The sequence below is a fragment of the Bombina bombina genome, chromosome 3, assembly GCF_027579735.1.
Source record: "Bombina bombina isolate aBomBom1 chromosome 3, aBomBom1.pri, whole genome shotgun sequence".
NCBI classification, from domain to species: Eukaryota; Metazoa; Chordata; class Amphibia; order Anura; family Bombinatoridae; genus Bombina; species Bombina bombina.
The window spans coordinates 370,703,890-370,725,145 of NC_069501.1; the positions used below are offsets into that span (position 1 = coordinate 370,703,890).

The 21,256-nt window shown below is 39.3% G+C and overlaps 1 protein-coding gene across 1 annotated transcript in view; it reads left to right on the plus strand.

Annotated features, from left to right (window-relative positions):
* Positions 1 to 21,256, plus strand: part of ATG3 (autophagy related 3) — a 166,487-nt gene that overhangs the window by 126,512 nt on the left and 18,719 nt on the right. The window contains exon 11 of the mRNA XM_053706504.1: positions 2,948 to 3,075. Coding sequence (XP_053562479.1) covers positions 2,948 to 3,075 — 128 coding nt within the window. The remainder of the gene's footprint in view (positions 1 to 2,947; positions 3,076 to 21,256) is intronic.

Genomic DNA, 21,256 nt, shown 5'->3' on the forward strand with positions numbered 1-21,256 from the left:
AAAAGTAAGCACCACAGTGCAAACACTGAGGAAACTTTTGTACTGGTTAATGCAACGCTATATAATGCAATAGAAAATATGCTTATATAATGGTTATATTTGCAGATTTGTTACATAAAATACCAAGTACCTTGTTGAAGATATACTTGGGGCTTTAATATGTGTGAGTCTATGCAGAATATAGAATATAAAACATATATTGCTGACATAAACTGGTTATACTTCCAATTATAAATACACTTACGTATGGGCACATAAAGCACACCTATCTTTATAGAAAAGTATAGATAAGTAAATCCGAGTTATTGGCTCACTCCAGAATATTACTGTGCTTTAATGACATTCAAAATAACCTGCTGTACAATTTCATAACTATTTATAGTATGTATGTACTGTAAGGAGAGTACACCATTTTAAATCTTTATTCCTTAGAACACTACTATAATAAGATATGCATGTAAATGTATGAGCTTGACAAAAAACTGCCATACTTATGGTTATAAACATGCATGTATGAGAGTTGTACTGCACCCTGTTAGAAATCATGCAACCATAACATAGTAAATATTCATGCTTGAAGGAATGAATACTTAAATTTGAGCCACTGTAGAAATGTCGTGTACATTCTCTAATGCAGACTCAGATTATTAAAACGGTCTCTGCCAAGATAATGTAAGAGAAACTCTCTCTCATAATTGATCATTCTCTGGCAGGAAGGACATACATGTAATATTATATGTATACATTTTCTATGTTAATTTAAGCAGCTGAGATATATAACAAACTTCTATATGAGGAATGAATATGCAAATTGTTAATCTACAACAGGTAAGCCTTTTAGAATATATAAACTCATTATACAAACTAAAGCAGTTTCATCAGCTTGCTGCATATCGCCATAACACTATGCAGGCCAAAGGTGCAATTTGAAATGACTGTCAAAATTTAAAATGATGAAAAACACCTCTCCTAAGGTCCCTGTGTCCTCCTGCCCAACTGTACTGTGATTTTTTTTAGATCTAACTGATAACTGCACAAGGCAGTTACTAGCTCTTTTTAAAAGACAGTACCCATTTTTTAGAAAAATGCAAAAATAAGGCTTTTGAGGTAAAAAGGGTCAATTCAGTTGCCAAGGAGCCTTAAAATGACACTGACCCCAATTTTTTTCTTTCGTGATTCAGATAGAGCATGACATTTTAAGCAACTTTCTAATTTACTCCTATTATCACATTTTCTTCATTCTCTTGGTATCTTTATTTGAAATGCAAGAATGTATGTTTAGATGCCGGCCCATTTTTGGTTTACAACGTGGGTTGATCTTGCTGATTGGTGGATAAATTCATCCACCAATAAAAAAGTGCTGTCCTGAGGCTGAAACAAAAAAAAGCTTAGATGCCTTCTTTTTCAAATAAAGATAGCAAGAGAAGGAAGAAAAACTGATAATAGGAGTAAATTAGATAGTTGCTTAAAATTGCATGCGCTATCTGTATCACGAAAGAAAACAATTTGGGTTCAGTGCCCATTTAAGGATGTTGGACAAGAACTATCCAGTGCCTTAATCCCCTTAAAGGGAAACTAAACCCACATTTTTCTTTCATGATTCAGCTAGAGCATGCAATTTTAAGCAACTTTCTAATTTACTCCTATCCATTTTTCTTCATTCTCTTGCTATCTTTATTTAAAAAGCAGGAATGTAAAGCTTAAGAGCCGGACCATTTTTGGTAGAGAACCTGGGTTATGCTTGCTTATTGGTTTTCTACATGTAGCCACCAATAAGCAAGCACTATCCAGGATGCTGAGCCTAAAATGGGCTGGCTTCTAAGCTTTAAATTCCTGCTTTTTAAATAAAGATAGCAAGAGAACAAAGAAAATTGATAGTAGGAGTAAATTAGAAAGTTGCTTAAAATTGCATGCTTTATCTGAATCATGAAAGAAAAAAAATTGGGTTTAGTATCCCTTTAAATTACTATGTTAAACCCATAGGTAAAGCTCCTCATGTGTAAGGCTGTGACCCCCAGCTATGTAGTACCTGTAAGTAGAATACTATTGGATAGCTCTGGTCTGTGTAGTGTCTGAGTCACTCACCTGGACTAAAGTACCCCTTGATTGTGTCTTACCAGCATGCTGAAGCTTTTCTCCCTCACAGATTGCTGATCCAGTATAGAGCCCATCCAGTGCATGTAAATATACTGCAGGATACACCTGTAATTCCTTAGGTGGAGGCTAAGGTACTGAGTCCCCGAGATGCCTGAGGGCAGTTGTGGCTGTTAGATTACCCACTAGGCTAGGGTAATGGAAAGCACATAACAGAGGTAATCCTTATCCCTGTTTCACTCTTAAATCTTCTTAGAATTGTCTAGGGGTACTGGGTTCCAAATCAGGTCTGAGCCCATAAATCTTAAAAAAAAATAATTAATAAACTCTTGATAGTAGAGCACCTCTGAAATCTTCAACCACTCGGAGGTCAAGAACAAAACTGGAGGAGAGTAAGTGGGAGGGACTAGAGCTCTCTGAGGGTTCTTGACCTCCTGAAAGCCTAGAATATATCCCACGTTATGAAGCTATAGACTCTCATCAGCTAAGAAGGAAATATGTATTCAACAATCATCCTATATTGAATATTATAAAATGTCATCTATTATTACACTTGCCTAATTCTTCAATCAATGGGATGCATTTAGAGAATCCTGTAAAGGACCTTGTAGCACTTTTTAGAGAATTTCGTCTTGTTGATTTTAGGCACACCTTTTCGATTCCCCTTACTTATCTGTGCAAGTTTCTCCTGTTTACCTTATTGTGGCGTTTTCTTTACAGTTTTTGGCTGCATCTAGTGGTCCATATACTTTTTGTTAGTATTTGTCTTATGTACTTTTTTATGTACAAATGCTACTCCTAACCTAACTTAGAAACGTAATAAAAAGGTCTATCGTTTTTTTTATCGTCACAGCAACGACAACCATTGACTGTAGAACAAATGTATGAAGACATTAGTCAGGATCATGTGAAGAAAACTGTCACAATTGAAAACCACCCTAATCTTCCACCACCACCAATGTGCTCTGTCCACCCATGCAGGTAAGATGATTTGGATAGAGTATGCAGTTTTAACCCCTTAACGATGCATGTCGTACAGGGCACGTCTTACACAAACTGGTCTTTAAAGACCAGAGACGTATCCTGTACGTTGTTAAGGGTTTCAAGCGGCTGGAAGCGATCCTGATCGCTTCCAGCCGTTTTCAAGGTATTGTAGTGATGCCTCGATATTGAGGCATCACTGCAATACCTTTTTAGGCACACCGATGCAGAGAGAGCCACTCTGTGGCCCTCCCTGCATCGGCCAGTGATGGTGCCGATCGTTGGTGGGTGGGAGCCATTGAAAGGGAGGTGGGTGGGCGGCCCATCACATGGGAAGTTCCTTCCGGCTATTCTCTGTGCCGGGTATGCGCTGGAGCGTGCGCTGACGGTGAGGGGCGGGTGCGCCTGCGCGCGCACTCGCAATCTAAGACAGACAGTTGCTGGGTTGTTTTTTTTGGTGGGAGAGGGTGGTGGGTGCAGAGGAGCAGTGATCTGGAAATGATCTGGGAGGGGGAGGTGTAGGGTATGGAGGGGGGCAGCAACACTACAAAAAAAGTTAGGTTTATAAAAATAAAAAAAAGTTATTATGCAAAGTGGGTACTGGCAGACAGCTGCCAGTACCCAAAATGGTGGCTAATAGTTAGTGGGGGGAGGGTTAGAGAGCTCATTGGGGGGATCAGGCAGGTTGGGGGCCAAGGGGGGATCCTACACAGCAGAATAGGATATTTTTTTTTTTTTAATAATTAATAAAAACAAAATAAAACTTTTATTTTAGTACTGGCAGACTTTCTGCCAGTACTTAAGATGGCGGGGACAATTGTGGGGTGGGGGAGGGAAGAGAGCTGTTTGGGAGGGATCAGGGGGTGGGATGTGTCAGGTGGGAGACTAATTTCTACACTAAAGCTAAAATTAACCCTTCAAGCTCCCTACAAGCTACCTAATTAACCCCGTCACTGCTGGGCATAATACAAGTTTGGTGCGCAGCGGCATTTAGCGGCCTTCTAATTACCAAAAAGCAATGCCACAGCCATATATGTCTGCTATTTCTGAACAAAGGGGATCCCAGAGAAGCATTTCCAACCATTTGTGCCATAATTGCACAAGCTGTTTGTAAATAATTTCAGTGAGAAACCCAAAGTTAGTGAAAAAGGGAACATTTTTTTTTTATTTGGTCGCATTTGGCGGTGAAATGGCGGCATGAAATATATCAAAATTGGCCTAGATCAATACTTTGGGTTGTCTACTACACTAAAGCTAAAATTAACCCTACAAGCTACCTAATTAACCCCTTCACTGCTGGGCCTAATACAAATGTGGTGCGCAGCGGCATTTAGCGGCCTTCTAATTACCAAAAAGCAAAGCCAAAGCCATATATGTCTGCTATTTCTGAACAAAGGGGATCCCAGAGAAGCATGTACAACCATTTGTGCCATTATTGCACAAGTTGTTTGTAAATAATTTCAGTGAGAAACCTAATATTTGTGAAAAAGTGAACGTTTTTTTTTATTTGATCGCATTTGGCAGTGAAATGGTGGCATGAACTATACCAAAATGGGCCTAGATCAATACTTTGGGTTGTCTTCTAAAAAAATATATATACATGTCAAGGGATATTCAGGGATTCCAGACAGATATTAGTGTTCGAATGTAACTAGCGCTAATTTTGAAAAAAAATATGGTTTGGAAATAGCGAAGTGCTACTTGTACTTATTGCCCTATAACTTGCATAAAAAGCAAAGAACATGTAAACATTGGGTATTTCTAAACTCAGGACAAAATTTAGAAACTATTTTTTTTGGAGGTTGTAGATGTGCAACAGATTTTGGGGTTCAAAGTTAGAAAAAGTGTGTTTTTTTTTCCATTTTTTCATCATATTTTATCATTTTTTTATGATAAATTATAAGATATGATGAAAATAATGGTATCTTTAGAAAGTCCATTTAATGGCGAGAAAAACGGTATATAATATGTGTGTGTACAGTAAATGAGTAAGAGGAAAGTTGCAGCTAAACGCAAACACCGCAGAAATGTAAAAATAGCCCTGGTCCTTAAGGGAAAGAAAATGAAAAATGGCCTTGGTCCTTAAGGGGTTAAGATATTTTCATTTAACTTATATTGTCAAATTTTACTTGTGTTTTTTTTGGTCTTCTTTGTTGAAGAACATACCTAGGTATACTCAGGCATAGTAATGCACAACTGGGAGCTTGCTGGTGATTGGTGACCTCTTGTTATTGGTTCACCAGTTGGGTCCTGTATGTGATTAAAGGACCAGTCAATAAAATAGATTCGCATAATCAACAAATGCATGATAAAAAGACAATGTAATACCACTTAGGGGCCAATTTATTAAAGTGTGAGCCAACGTGATACGATGTACGCTGTCGGCATTTATCATTGCACAAACAGTTCTGGTGAGCTGCTTGTGCCGTGCCGTCCCCTACAGATTTGCGGCCAATCTTCCACTGGCAGTGGGTGTCAATCAGCCACGATCGTATAGGATCGGGCGGATTGATGTCTGCAGCCTCAGAGCACTCAGACCGCTGCTTTATAACTGCTGTTTCCAGCAAGCCTGAAGGCTCGTGCGGAAACAGGGGCATCATGCTCCATTCGGAGCTTAATAATTCGGCCCCTTAGTCTAAACTTTAAATGAGTAGTAGATTTTTTTTTTTTCTGACAAATTTCAGTTATGTCTATTTCCACTTCCCCTGTATCATGTATCAGCCAATCACAAATCCTATTTGCACTGAGGTGCTTTAACTTTATAAATGTAAGCATTTCTTCCTGGATACCTTTTTGATTTACTAGGTGAATCTATTAAAATGCCTGATGCCTAGTTAACTGGTGTCTGTAACAAAAAGTAAGACTGTTTTACTAGATTAGATTCTTAGTGTTTTGGAGCATTTTTCTTTATTTATTTTACAGCCTATGCATTGTACTCTTTGTATTAATAATACATAGGATTTTTTTCTGTAGTTACTGGGCAAATTAAAACTTTGCATCCTGCTACAAGTGTGCAAGAATCTGAGGGGAAAACCATAGACTCACCTAATATACCTTCTGCATCTGCACTTTCTATTCTATCAGAATTCATTAAATATACTAAAGGTCATTGAAAGGGATATGAAACAGTCTGTTTCATTGTTGGATTAAAAAAAAAAAAACACTAAGCAGTAGCTTTTACTTAAAAATCATTACAATATGTATTATTCATCATTTTAAAAGATTTTTTTTTTTTTTTTTAATCTTAATTTGTGCAGTGTCTCTACAGGAAGGCTTATCTAGCTTAATGTAATAAAATTTCTATAGTAACATGAGCTGGTTTACTATTCAGTGAATACTAGATAAACAGGGACTCAGTTTTGCAGAATGCAACTTACATTTTCTACAGCTCTCTTATCTTCCCGAGGGCAATGACAACACTGAGAATTTCTAAGTGCTCATTTTGCAAGAAAACAAGTTGTTTGCTGTTTTTTACATACTCTTTCTTTTTATGTTTACTTTGATTTAAAGAGACATGAAATCCGAAAAATATATTTCTTTTTTAAGACACGAGGAGTCCACAGATCATCTTAATTACTAATGCAATATTCACCTCCTGGTCAGCAGGAGGAGGCAAAGAGCACCACAGCAGAGCTTTTAAATAGCTGCTCCCTTCTCTCCCACTCCAGTCATTCTCTTTGTCTACGTTAGTGATAGGAAGTGGTAAAGTGAGGTGTTAGATTAGATTCTTGAATCAAGAGTTTATTATTTTTAAATTAGTGCAAGATTGTGCTGCTTTGTCCTAGGGTGTAGCCGTAGTCCATATCAGTCTCTACAGTAGAGCTTTGGTGGCTTTAGGTCAATGGGAATTTGTGGGACACAATTCTCACTGCATCTCCCATAGATTGTTTGCTGCCCTGTTTGTAAAAGTCTGAGGGAAGAGAATGTACTTTTCTTTCATGTAATTAGCAAGAGTCCATGAGCTAGTGACGTATGGGATATACATTCCTACCAGGAGGGGCAAAGTTTCCCAAACCTCAAAATGCCTATAAATACACCCCTCACCACACCCACAATTCAGTTTTACAAACTTTGCCTCCCGTGGAGGTGGTGAAGTAAGTTTGTGCTAGATTCTTACATTCTTTGGATATGGTAAGAGTTTTGAAATCTTATGTTGAAGCTATTCAGATTTCAGATAGTCTTCTAGTCTATTTGTTATCTTTTCTGGTGTTAGGAAGGTCAAAAGGCTTCTGCCATTTATTTGGCATCTTGCTTAAACTTTTGATTCATCATGCTTATTTGGAGTCGGGTGGATTCCTGCCTCGGAGGATTACGGCTCATTCTACTAGGTAAGTTTCTACTTCCTGGGCTTTTTAAGAATGAAGCTTCTGTTGATCAGATTTGCAAAGCAATGACTTGGTCTTCTTTGCATACTTTTACTATGTTCTACCATTTTGATGTTTTCTCTTCTTTAGAAGCAGTTTTGGTTGAATGGTACTTCAGGCAGCTGTTTCAGTTTGATTCTTCTGCTTATATTTTCAGTTTTTTTCATTATAAAAAATGAAACTTTTTTGATTTGGGTAGTGGATTAATTTTTCAGCAGAATTGGCCGTCTTTATTTTATCCCTCCCTCTCTAGTGACTCTTGCGTGGAAGTTCCACATCTTGGGTATTTATTATCCCATACGTCACTAGCTCATGGACTCTTGCTAATTACATGAAAGAAAACATAATTTATGTAAGAACTTACCTGATAAATTCATTTCTTTCATATTAGCAAGAGTCCATGAGGCCCACCCTTTTTGTGGTGGTTATGATTTTTTTTGTATAAAGCACAATTATTCCAATTCCTTATTTGATGCTTTCGCTCTTTTCTTATCACCCCACTTCTTGGCTATTCGTTAAACTGAATTGTGGGTGTGGTGAGGGGTGTATTTATAGGCATTTTGAGTTTTGGGAAACTTTGCCCCTCCTGGTAGGAATGTATATCCCATACGTCACTAGCTCATGGACTCTTGCTAATATGAAAGAAATGAATTTATCAGGTAAGTTCTTACATAAATTATGGGTTTTTTTTGTTCCACAGGCCAATGTGAGGAAGAGGACCTTGCAAGCCCGTTGAGCTGCCCTCCTACCGGGCAGATTTCTAAGGTAAGTGCTAAATTCTTTTTTCTGGAAAAGATACATACACAGACAAATTTAGCACTCTATATACCCTACATTGGACACTAGATGACACAGGCCCTAAGAGGGAAGGGGGACATGTTATCTAGCAGTGAATGCAGGCACTGGAGGACACGGGGAAGTGGCTCTGTATTTTATGTTTTAGCACATTTGCGACTCCCAACGGATTATTTTACTTTGCAGCCGTCTGGGAGGTTTAACCTGTTTTGTACGTGATACATGTTAAGGGGTAAGCAGGTTAGGTGCAATGCTAGTTCCTTTGGTTTTATTTCATTGTTAGTAGCCAACCGGGAGGTTATCTGTTTAGAAGTATTGCCATGTTGCACATGTCTGTATTCATAACTTATAAGAGCGCAGCTTCTGCTTTACTTTTTGCTGCCTGGGAGTTTTAGATGGAGACGCCCACAATGGGCGGGGCTAAGTTACGCGCCATTGTTTGTGCACTCCTTTGTCTCCTTCCCGGGTAGTCGGAGTGAGGGAATAACATTGAGTGCTGCGGATGACTTCTCTGCTGCGCTGTGACTATGCAGCGGAGAGGCTTCTATCATTACAGGAATAACATTGAGTGCTGCGGATGCCTTTCTCTGCTGCGCTGTGACTATGCAGCGGAGAGGCTTCTAATCATTGCAATAACATTGAGTGCTGTGGTTGCCTTCTCTGCTGCGTTGTGAATCATGCAGCAGAGAGGCTTCTCATAGACAGTACGACTTAAGTATATTGAGTGCTACGGATGCTTTCTCTGCTGCATTGTGAATCATGCAGCAGAGAGGCTTCACACACAGTACGGGTCTAGCATGTTGAGAGTCGAGATGCCTTCTCTGCTGTGTTGTTTAATACAGCAGAGAGGCTTTACACGCAATACCAAATTTATGCTTACCGTAGTCAGGAAGACTACTATTTATTTATGTTTCATTCGATGTCTGGATGATTTTGCTACAAAATTTAAATGAGGTCTGGAGATCTTTATATCTATAAAGAATCTTTCTTTGTTAAAAATAAAACAGTGCATTTAACATTTAAAGAAACAGTACCATCCGTTTTTAATAAACAAATTGTTAGTTCAACAAGGTCCTAGAGGCCTTTTCTCCTTATCAATGGTATGCACAATGTAAGGGAACAAGGTTAGAACGTTTCCTTTATCATTTAAAATCTCGGTAATTTTTGTATTGACATTCAGTTTTATTGAATAAAAAGTGAATAAGGAGGTTATTCACACGTTATGTCTTGATACTTCTGTGGAACGACCAAAGTCTTCTGTTCCCCATGTATTATATGGTTTTTGGGGTTTTTTTCAGAGCCAACATTGCCTTGGATGTTTCAGAAGCATTCGGGCAATGTTCAATATTTTCTGCAGCCTTCTCCTCAAGTGTCCTAAAATCTTAGCGTCCATTCATCCAGTGCCCTGCGCTTCCTTCACGACTCCTCTTGGGGTTATCTTGCAAGACATTGTTTCCATCTGTGCTTGTCAGGTGTGTTGTCGGCTTTTTCCATGCTGCAGGGAGAGCGCAAGAGCAATAATTAATATTCAGTGAGTGAGGTTTCTGTCACTGTAGATTACTTTCTTAGAAGTTCCTTCCAAGTTACATGAGGCAGGGGATACTTCGGTAGTAAGATCTCATTTCTGACGGTATGATTCCTCATGCTGATACTGAAGTAGTATCTTCAGATTTAAGCTAGTTCTCCGCTTATTACTAAGGAGTTTTTAGCTACTCTGGACCGACATTTCTGTCAATTTTAAAATTGGGTATATCCCTTTTATGTACATTTCCTATTTTTAAAAGAGAGGTTTTTGTTAGAGGACCTCTCAGGAGGAGACTTCTATACCTATAGAGGATAGCTATTCTCTTTCAGGATTCCTTAGATGTTTGGGTTGTGGGTTTGCTCAAAGTAATACCCAGGTTGGTATTGCTACCATTTGCGGCAGCATACTAGCTCATACGTTGTCTGGATCTATTCGGACAGATAGTGCTAAGGGCAGATAGCTCTGCATGCTTGGGCACTGTTGCTGAGCTTGGTAGCAACCCAAGGGTTGCAGGTTTGATCCCCAGTAAGGTCAATAAAATGAACAGCGTCTTGAGACCCTTATGGGTGATTAGCCGTATTTTACAAGTACCCTATATATATATATATATATATATATATATATATATATTATCTGGAATCAGATAGGAGAAAGGGTTCCTTTCATTGGGTAGGAGTCATCTCCCCTCGGGGAGTGATAACTCTGGTTCAAGAACAGGGTCTGAGATTTATTTCAATCTGGTTTTGGTTCCCAAGAAGGAGGGAACCTTCAGACCAACGTTAGATTTCCGGAATCTAAATAGTACCGCCTTTCTAGGTAGAATTTATTCGTGAATACTTCCTTTGATCCTGGAGAATCAATGTCTGACAAGTTTTAAGGGACGGGTATCTGCATGTTCCCATCTATGAGATCATCACAAGTCCCTATGGTTTGCCTTTCTGGGCGAATACTTCTAGTTCATGGCTCTTTCCTTTGGTCTTGCCACAGCTTACAGAATTTTCATGGTGCATTGCAGCATCATATTTAGTTGTCATCCCAGTCCAGGCAATTTTGTTTCATCAAACAAGTTTGCACACGGACATGGTATTTGATTCCTGCGTTCTCACTAGTGGAAAGTAAATCGGGGAAAGAATTCCTGAGTCCTAAATTTAAGGTAATTTTCTGGGATCTGTTAGATTCCCTATCAATGAAGATTTTTTCTGACAGAAGTTGGGAAATCAAAGATCATTGATACTTGTCTTGTTCTTCGGCACACTCTTCGGCCATCAGTGGCTCAGTGCATGGAGGTAATCGGGCTGATGGTGGCAATGGACATCATCCCATTTGCTCAGTTCCATCTCAGACCTCTGCAGTTAAACATGCTCGGGAAATGGAACAGAGTTTTGTCTCCGTGAATACTACTGGATCAGGAGACAAGGCATTCTCTTCCATGGTAGTTGTCTTTGGATCATCTTCCCAGGGAACCTGCTTTCTCAGACTTTTTTGGGCGATTGCGCAAAAGACGTCAGCCTTCTAGTGTGAGGAGCAGTCTGGAGTTCCCTAAAGGCTCAGAGAGTTTGGACTCAGAGTCTGTTCTTCCTATCAACTTTCTGGAGATGAGAGCAATCTTCAATGCTCTTCTGGACTGGCCTCAGTTAGCCTCGGTCCAGTTTATCAGGTTCTAGTCGGACAACATAACTTCAGTGGCTTACATCTATCATCGGGGAGGAACGAGGAGTTCCTTAGCGATGACAGAGGTAACCAAGATAATTCTGTGGGTGGAGGCCCATTCTAGCTACATGTCGGCAATCCGCATCCTAGGGATGGACATATGGGATTAGGCCTTCTGATCAGGCAGGCTTTTCTCTCGGGGGAGGGGAACTCCATCCGGAAGTATTCTCCAGCCTGATTCTCAAGCGGGGTCAGTCGGAATTAGATCTCATGGCATCTCAACAGATTGCGTAGCTCCTGAGATACAGGTTGAGGTCCAGGGTCTCCCAGGCGGAACTGATGGATTCTCTGACGGTTCCTTGGACCTTCAGTCATACATACTTCCTTGGGTCTTTACTCGAATCAAACTGGAAAGGGCCTCAGTGATCCTCATAGCACTGGCCTGGCCTCGCAGGATTTGGTATGCAGACCTGGTGGAGATGACATCTCTACAACCTTGGAGGCTTCTGTTGAGGAAAGACTTTCTGATTCGGGGGCCCTTCCTTCACCCAGTTCTAGTTTCTCTGAAGCTGACTGCTTGGAGATTGAACGTTTAATTTTATCCAAACGGGGGTTTTCTGACTCTGTTATAGAGACAATGATTCAGGCTTGTAAGCCTGTTACTAGAAAGATTTATCATAAGATTTGGCGTAAATATCTCCATTGGTGTGAATCCAAGGGCTACTCATGGAGTAGAGTTAGGATTCCTCGAATTTTGTCTTTTCTCCAAGAGCGTTTTGAGAGAGGTTTATCGACTAGTTCTCTAAAGGGGCAAATTTCATCCTTATCTGTTTTGTTACACAAACGTCTGGCGGATTTTCCAAATGTTCAATCGTTCTGTCAGGCCTTAGTCAGGATCAGGCCTGTGTTCAAACCAGTTATTCCTCTATGGAGTCTTAATTTAGTGCTCAAAAGTTCTTCAAGGGGCTCCGTTTGAGCCTATGCATTCCTTAGATATTAAGTTGTTATCTTGGAAAATTGTATTTCTTGTTGCTATTTCTTCTGCTCGGAGAGTGTCAGAGCTCTCAGCATTGCAGTATGAGTCTCCTTATCTTATTTTCCATTCAGATAAGGTAGTTTTATGTACTAAACTAGGATTTCTTTCTAAGGTTGTTTCTGATCGGAACATTAATCAGGAGATTGTGGTTCCTTCCTTGTGTCCTAATCCTCCTTCTCAGAAGGAAAGACTTCTGCACAATTTGGACGTGGTCCGTGCTTTAAAGTTTTACCTGTAGGCAACTAAGGACTTTCGTCAGTCTTCTTTTTTTGTTTGTAGTTTTCTCAGAAAAACGTAAGGGACAGAAAGCTACGGCTACTTCTATTTCTTTTTGACTGAAGAGTATCATACGTTTTGCATATGAGACTGCTGGACAGCAGCCTCCTGAGAGGGTTACGACTCATTCCACAAGTGCTGTTGCTTCCTCATGGGCGCTCAAAAACGAAGCTTCTGTGGAACAGATTTGCAAGGCTTCAACTTGGTCCTCTCTCTACTCTTTTTCAAAGTTCTACAAATTTGACACTTTTGCCTCGGCCGAGGCAGCTTTTGGGAGAAATGTTCTTCAAGCAGTGGTGCCTTCCGTTTTGGTTCCCTGTCTTGTCCCTCCCGTATCATCTGTGTACTATAGCTCGGGTATTGAATCCCATTAGTAATTAAGATGATCCGTGGACTCATCGTGTCTTAAAAAAGAAAATTTATGCTTACCTAATAAATGTATTTCTTTTTTGACACGATGAGTCCACGGCCCGCCCTGTGTTGTTAGACAGGTTGTGGGTTATTGTAAACTTCAGACACCTCTGCACCTTGGCTTTTCCTTTCTCTTCCTATCTTCAGTCGAATAACTGGAGTGGGAGGGAAGGGAGGAACTATTTAACAGCTCTGCTGTGGTGCTCTTTGCCGCCTCCTGCTGACCAGGAGGTGAATATCCCATTAGTAATTAAGATGATCCGTGGACTGATCGTGTCAAAGAAATAATTTTATCAGGTAAGCATAATTTTTTTTTTTGTGATTCAGCTAGAGCATGCCATTTGAAATTGATTTCCAAATTACTTCTATTGTCTAATTTGCTTTGTTCTCCTGCTATCCTTTTGTTTGAAAAGCATACCTAGATAAACTCAGTAGCTCCCAGTGGTGCATTGCTACTTCTTTAACAAATTATACCAAAAGAATGAAGCCTAGTTGAATGCTCTATCTGAATCATGAAATAAAAATAATAGGTTGCTTTAACCCCTTAGCCCAATAAGATATATATACGTTGTAGCTGCAGGAAACTCCAGCAGTCTTGGCTGTAAAATTACAACCGAGAGCTGGAGTTCCTGAGCATCGGGAATTTGCTTGATTGGTGCCATATAAAAGCAGATGCCTGATCATTACAGACAATGACACCCTCTGTAACGATCATCTGCTAGTGCCGGCCGGAAGTGTGGGAGGGAAACCGGGAGGCAGGTGGGCGGTCCAGCAGCAGAGGGGGGAGGGAGTGGGAGGGCTAAACACAGCAGAAAAAAAATAATAAAGCGAGAGGAAGGAATGGGGGGCTACGCTACAGAAAAAATGTAAGGGAGTCCCTAACTATTACCAGAGGGGGGGGGGGGGGAGTGGGAGGCCACTTCACTACAGAAAAAATGTGTGGGGGGGGTCCCTAACTATTGCCGAAGAGAGGGAAGTGGGGGGACATTTCACTACAGAAAAAATGTGTGGGGGGGGTCCCTAACTATTGCCGGAGGGAGATAAGTGGGTGGACCACTTCACTGCAGAAAATGTTAAGTGTTTTATAGGTACTGGCATATAGCTGCCAGTACTAAAGAAGACCGCAAGTAGTGGGAGGCGGAGGGTTAGAGAGATATTTGGGGGGATCAGTACCCAAGATGGTGGTGACCAGTGGGACATGAGGGAGGGAAGAGAGCTGTTTTGGAGGAATCAGGGAGTAGGAGGTGCCAGGTATGGGTAATCTCTACACTTAAGCTAAAATTAAAGAGATAGTCTATTCAAACATAATCTTTCATGATTCAAATAGAGCATACAGTTTTAAGCAACTTTCTAATTTACTCCTATTATCAATTTTTCTAAATTCTCTTGATATCTTTATATAAAAAAAAAGCTGGAAAGTAAGCTTAGGAGCTGGCCCATTTTTGGTTCAGAACCTGGGTAGCACTTGCTGATTGGCATCAGCAAGTACTACCCAGGTGCTGAACCAAAAATGGTCCGACTTGTAAGCTTTACATTCCAGCTTTTTTAAATAAAGATACCAAGAGAATTAAGAAATATTAATAATAATACGAGTAAGTTAGAAAGTTGCTTAAGAGTAAGTTAGAAAGTTGCTTAAAATTGCATAGTATATCTGAATAATGAAAGTTTAAATTTGACTATACTATCCCTTTAACCTTACAAGCTACCTGATTAACCCCTTCACTGCCAGGAATAATAGAAGTGTGGTGTTCAGCTTCAATTAGCGGCATTCTAATTACCAAAAAGCAATGGCAAAAAAAAATATGTCTGCTATTTCTGATCAAAGGGGATCCGAATGAAGCTTTTACAATCATTTGTGCCATGATTGCACAAGCAGTATGTAAATAATTTCAGTGAGAAACCCAAAGTTTGTGAAAAAGTAAATGATTTTTATTTATTTTTTTATATTATCGCATTTGGCGGTGAAATGGTGGCATGAAATATACAAAAATGAACCTAGATCAAGACCTGGGTTTGTATACTTAAAAAAATATATATAGTTTTTGTTTTTGTTTGTTTGTTTATTTTTAAATGTTCTATTTCTGTTTAAATGGAGTGATAGCAAAAATGCTAAAAAAAAATCTCCAGTATTTTGGCCAAGTTCTCTGAACCGGTAGCTAAGGTATTTTGTTTTTACTAAAGGAGCACTATCTCATATACCCTTTAAGCTTCTACCTCTCAGACTCTGCACAATCAACTATGTTATATCAATATACTTTATAACCTTTAGACCTCTAAACATCTGCCTGTCTCTAAGCCACTACAGACCACATCTTAAATCCGTGCATTTTTATAGCTTTTCACAGGAAGAAACTGCTAGTTCATGTGTCCCATATAGATAACATTGTGCTCACTCTCGTGGAGTTATCCATGAACCAGCCCTAATTGGCTAAAATGCAAGTCTGTAAATAGCACTGAGATAAGGGGGCAGCTGGTAGAGGCTTAGATACAAGGTAATCACAGAGGTTAAACTTATATTAATATAACCATGTTGGTTATGCAATACTGGGGAATAGATAAAAAGGGATTATCTATCTTTTTAAAGAATACAATTTTTGGAGTAGACTTTCCATTTAAACATTTTTCCTTTGGGTGAACATTTCTATCTCTGCTTTCTAACAAAAAATATATTTGCTACAAATGATTCTAGAGCTTTAAGAGACAATGGAAGAAAAATTCTGTTGTTAAAGATAAAGAATTCCAAAATTGTCAGAGGAACAGTTTTTCTTTTCATTCAACTCTGAAAAAGGTTACATCTTTCTGGGTTACGTATTTTGAATATGAGTTTAAGGATTATTACTACAACACTGTGAGGTTGACTCCAGATTACTTTTATGTCACCAACTCCTAGACCTAGATGGTAACCTCTTATTCTTAGATATATGGCACAGTTTCATGCTTTTAGAGTTGCAGGATTAAAGACAATCTTTCTATTCAATTTTGAAGTTAATTCCTCTAAATATATTTGTTGTTTGCCTTGACCTCATGGATACACAATTTAATCTTCCAATGGCAAACAACCATAAGTGGTACCTATATTTTGCAGTAGAGGACTTTAATTACTAATTTGTGGAGTGGCATCCTCTCTTATTTTGTGAGTCGTCTGACTGCCGGACAGCTAGAATGCAGGTAAGTGTCTTTTGTTCTTCTGGGGCTAGAAGGCTGGCACTGAAGGGGTTAAGGCTCCCTGCTATTCAATTTGGGACTCAAAATTCTTTAGGGATAAGGGTTTTTACGGAAGAGAGCAAGGCCCTGATGCATGTGTTATGGAGACAAGGGGATAATATCCTTCAGGGCAGGAAGGAGTTAACCCTCTATTGCGGGTTCTGTATTGCTAGCTTCTTATTTTATGTTTAGACTACTTTGTTATATAAAATCCTCAGAGTAGGAAGAACTTGTATGGTGATGACTGTAATTTTACTGCACATTACATAGTTTGCAGAGCGAAATAGTCTGCTCTGGATTCGTATGAACACATTTTTTTTTTACTTATTTTGTGTACCGGTTTCGGCTATGGAATGTAGCGTGGAACATGCTCCATTCTTCTTAATCTAGGTCTCCGCCTTTTTTCTTCAGTAGTAATGTGGAGCGGCGCCATTTCTTTTTCCTCTGGGTCCGACCACTTGACCCCGCCTTCTTTTCTCAATACGGAACGGAGAGGCGCCATTTTGCAGTAATAGTTTCTTTCTGAACGGCTTTTTTCAGATGCAAGCCCAATAGCAAAGGAAGCTAGAAAGGGCTAAATCACTTTATTATTCAAATTCTGATATTTTACATTCCAAAATGTGTGCCCAGTCGTTATCTTCTGTAATTTTACTGTACATTACATCAGAGCGTGTATTAAACAGAGTGTGTCTCTTGTTTCTCTGGCATGTTTCCAAAAAAGAATTTTCAGGTCTGAGAACAAGCTCGTTATTCAGAACCTTCCCTGTATCATGTCCTACATGTGCATCCGTTCATTATGGGTTTATTGTATCTGTAATCACATTGTCCATTTGTTTATGTTGGATTTCCTTCACCTAAGGAAATTCTATTTTAATTTCTGTGTATAATTTTCCCTTGCTAGTATGGAACAGAGCTCCATTCCTAAATATAAAATTATTAAAGTGACAGTGTCATTTTAAATATTTTAAATAAAAATTATTTTAGCCTCATGTCTCCCTGCCTTTTTCTATGTTAGAGGGCTATGCTATTTGCATTTTTTCCCATTCCTGAAACTGTCATATAAGGAAATTGATAATTTTGCTTTATATGTTGTTTTTTCTTTTACATTTCTGCAAGATGTCTCAATCTGATCCTGCCTCAGAAATATCTGTTGGAACTTTGTTGCCTGACATCGGTTCTACCAAAGCTAAGTGCATTTGTTGTAAAATTGTGGCGATTATTTCTCCTAATGTCATTTGTAATAGTTGCCATGATAAACTTTTACATGCAGATAGTGTATCCATCAGTAATAGTACATTGCCGGTTGCAGTTCCTTCAACTTCTAATGTACATGATATACCTATGAATTTTAAATAATTTGTTACTGATTCTATTCAGAAGGCTTTGTCTGCATTTCCACCTTCTAATAAGAGTAAGAGGTCTTTTAAAACTTCTCATAAAGTTGATGTAATTTCAAATGACCGACATCTTAATGAATTATCCACCTCTGATGAGGATCTATCTGATTCAGAAGATCCTTCCTCAGATATTGACACTGCAAATCTACTTATTTATTTCAAATGAAGTATAAGCGTTCTTTGTTAAAAGAAGTGTTAATTACTTTGGATATTGAGGAAGCTAGTCCTCTTGATATTAAAACCAGTAAACGTTTAAATTCTGTTTTTAAACCTCCTGTGGTTACTCCAGAGGTTTTTCCTATTCCTGATGCTATTTCTGATATGATTTCTAAGGAATGGAATAAGCCGGGTACTCCTTTTAATCCTTCTGCAAGGTTTAAAAAATTGTATCCTTTACCAGCAATTTCAATAGCGTTTTGGGAAAAGATCCCCAAAGTTGATGGGGCTATTTCTCCTAAACGAACCACTCTTCCTATGGAAGATAGTACTTCCTTTAAAGATCCTTTAGATAGGAAGCTTGAATCTTATCTAAGGAAAGACTATTTATATTCAGGTCATCTTCTTAGGCCTGCAACTTCTTTGGCTGATGTTGCAGCTGCTTCAACTTACTTTTTGGTTGGAGAATTTAGCGCAGCAAGAATTGGATTCTGACTTACATAGCATTGTTCGTTTACTACAACATGCTAATCATTTTATTTGTGATGCAATTTTTGATATCAAAATTGATGTTAGATCCATGTCCATGACATCTAAGTCTAGATTACTATCTCTTTCTTTCCAAGGTAATAATTTATTTGGTTCTCAGTTGGATTCTATTATTTCAACTGTTACTGGGGGGAAGGGAGTTTTTTTGCCTCAGGATAAAAAAACCTAAGGGTAAATCTAAAACTTCTAATAGTTTCCATTACTTTCGTTAAAATAAAGAAGAAAAACCTAATCCTTCCCCCAAGGAATCGGTTTCCAATTGGAAGCCTTCCTCAAATTGGAATAACTCCAAGCCTTTTAAGAAACCAATGTCAGCCCCTAAGTCTGCATGAAGGTGTGGCCCTCATTCCAGCTCAGCTGGTAGGGGGCAGATTAAGGTTTTTCAAGGATGTTTGGGCAAATTCTGTCCAAAATCAATGGATTCAGAGCATTGTCTCTCAGGGGTACCGAATAGGATTCAGAGTAAGACCTCCTGTGAGAAGATTTTTTTCTCTCATGCATCCCGGTAAATCCAGTAAAAGCTCAGGCTTTCCTGAAGTGTGTTTCAGACCTGGAGGTTTCAGGGGTAATCATGCCGGTTCCTTTTCAGGAACAAGGTCTGGGGTTTTATTCAAATCTATTCATTGTCCCAAAGAAAGAAAATTCATTCAGACCAGTTCTGGATCTGAAAATTTTGAATCGTTATGTAAGAGTACCAACTTTCAAGATGGTGACTATAAGGACTATTCTGCCTTTTGTTCAGCAAGGACATTATATGTCTACAATAGACTTGCAGGATGCTTTCCTTCATATTCCGATTCATCCAGAACATTATCAGTTCCTGAGATTCTCTTTTCTAGACAAGCATTACCAATTTGTTGCTCTTCCATTTGGCCTAGCAACAGCTCCAAGAATTTTTTCAAAGGTTCTGGGTGCCCTACTCAGGGTATTGTGGTGTTTCCTTATTTGGACGATATCTTGGTACTAGCTCAGTCTTTACGTTCTGCAGAATCTCACATGAATCAACTAGTGTTGTTTCTTCGAAAACATGGTTGGAGGATCAATTTACCAAAAAGTTTCTTGATTCCTCAGACAAGGGTCATCTTTTTAGGTTTCCAGATAGATTCAGTGTCCATGACTCTGTCTCTAACAGACAAGAGACGTTTGAAATTGGTTGCGGCATGTCTCAGTCTCAGTCATTCCCTTCAGTGGCTATGTGCATGGAAGTTTTAGGCCTCATGACTAGAGCATCGGATGCTATTCCTTTTGCTCGTTTTCACATGAGACCTCTCCAGCTTTGTATGCTGAATCAATGGTGTCGGGATTATACAAAGATATCACAATTAATATCCTTAAATCCCAATGTTCAACACTCTCTGACGTGGTGGTTAAATCACCAGCGTTTAGTTCAAGGGGCCTCTTTTTTTCGGCAAACCTGGACTGTGATCACAACAGATGCAAGTCTTTCAGGTTGGGGAGCTGTCTGGGGATCTCTGACCGCACAAGGGGTTTGGAAATCTCAAGAGGCGACTTTACCAATCAATATTTTAGAACAATTTTCAGAGCTCTTCAGTTTTGGCCTCTGTTGAAGAGAGAAACGTTCATTTGTTTTCAGACAGACAATATTACAACGGTGGCATATGTCAATCATCAGGGTGGGACTCACAGTCCACAAGCTATGAAAGAAGTATCTCGGATACTTGTTTGGGCGGAATCCAGCTCCTGTCTAATTTCAGTGGTTCATATCCCAGGTGTAGACAATTGGGAGGCGGATTATCTCAGCCGTCAGACTTTACATCCAGGGGAGTGGTCTCTCCATCCGGATGTGTTTTCTCAGATTGTTCAGATGTGGGGTCTTCCAGAAATAGATCTAATGGCTTCTCATCTAAACAAGAAACTTCCCAGATACCTGTCCAGATCCAGGGATTCTCAGGCGGAAGCAGTGGATGCGCTGACACTTCCTTGGTGTTATCAACCTGCTTATATCTTCCCGCCTCTAGTTCTCCTTCCAAGAGTGATCTCCAAAATCATCATGGAACAATCATTTGTGTTGCTGGTGGCTCCAGCATGGCCCCACAGGTTTTGGTATGCGGATCTTGTTCGGATGTCCAGTTGCCAACCTTGGCCACTTCCGTTAAGGCCGGACCTACTGTCTCAAGGTCCGTTTTTCCATCGGGATCTCAAATCATTAAATTTGAAGGTATGGAAATTGAACGCTTAGTGCTAAGTCATAGAGGTTTCTCTGACTCCGTAATTAATACTATGTTACAAGCTCGTAAATCTGTCTCTAGGAAGATTTATTATCGAGTTTGGAAGACTTACATTTCATGGTGTTCTTCTCATAAATTCTCTTGGCATTCTTTTAGAATTCCTAGAATTTTACAGTTTCTTCAGGATGGTTTGGATAAAGGTTTGTCTGCAAGTACTTTGAAGGGACAAATCTCTGCTCTTTCTGTTTTATTTCACAGAAAGATTGCTACTCTTCCTGATAGTCACTGTTTTTGTACAGGCTTTTGTTCGTATTAAGCCTGTCATTAAATCAATTTCTCCTCCTTGGAGTCTTAATTTGGTTTTGAGGGCGTTTACAGGCTCCTCCATTTGAGCCTATGCACTCTTTGGACATTAAATTACTTTCTTGGAAAGTGTTGTTCCTTTTGGCCATCTCTTCTGATAGAAGAGTTTCTGAGATTTCTGCTCTTTCTTGTGAATCTCTTTTTTCTGATTTTTCATCAGGTGAAAGCGGTTTTGCGGATTTCATTTAAGTTCTTACCTAAGGTTGTGAATTCTTACAACATTAGTAGAGAAATTGTTGTCCCTTCCTTGTGTCCTAATCCTAAGA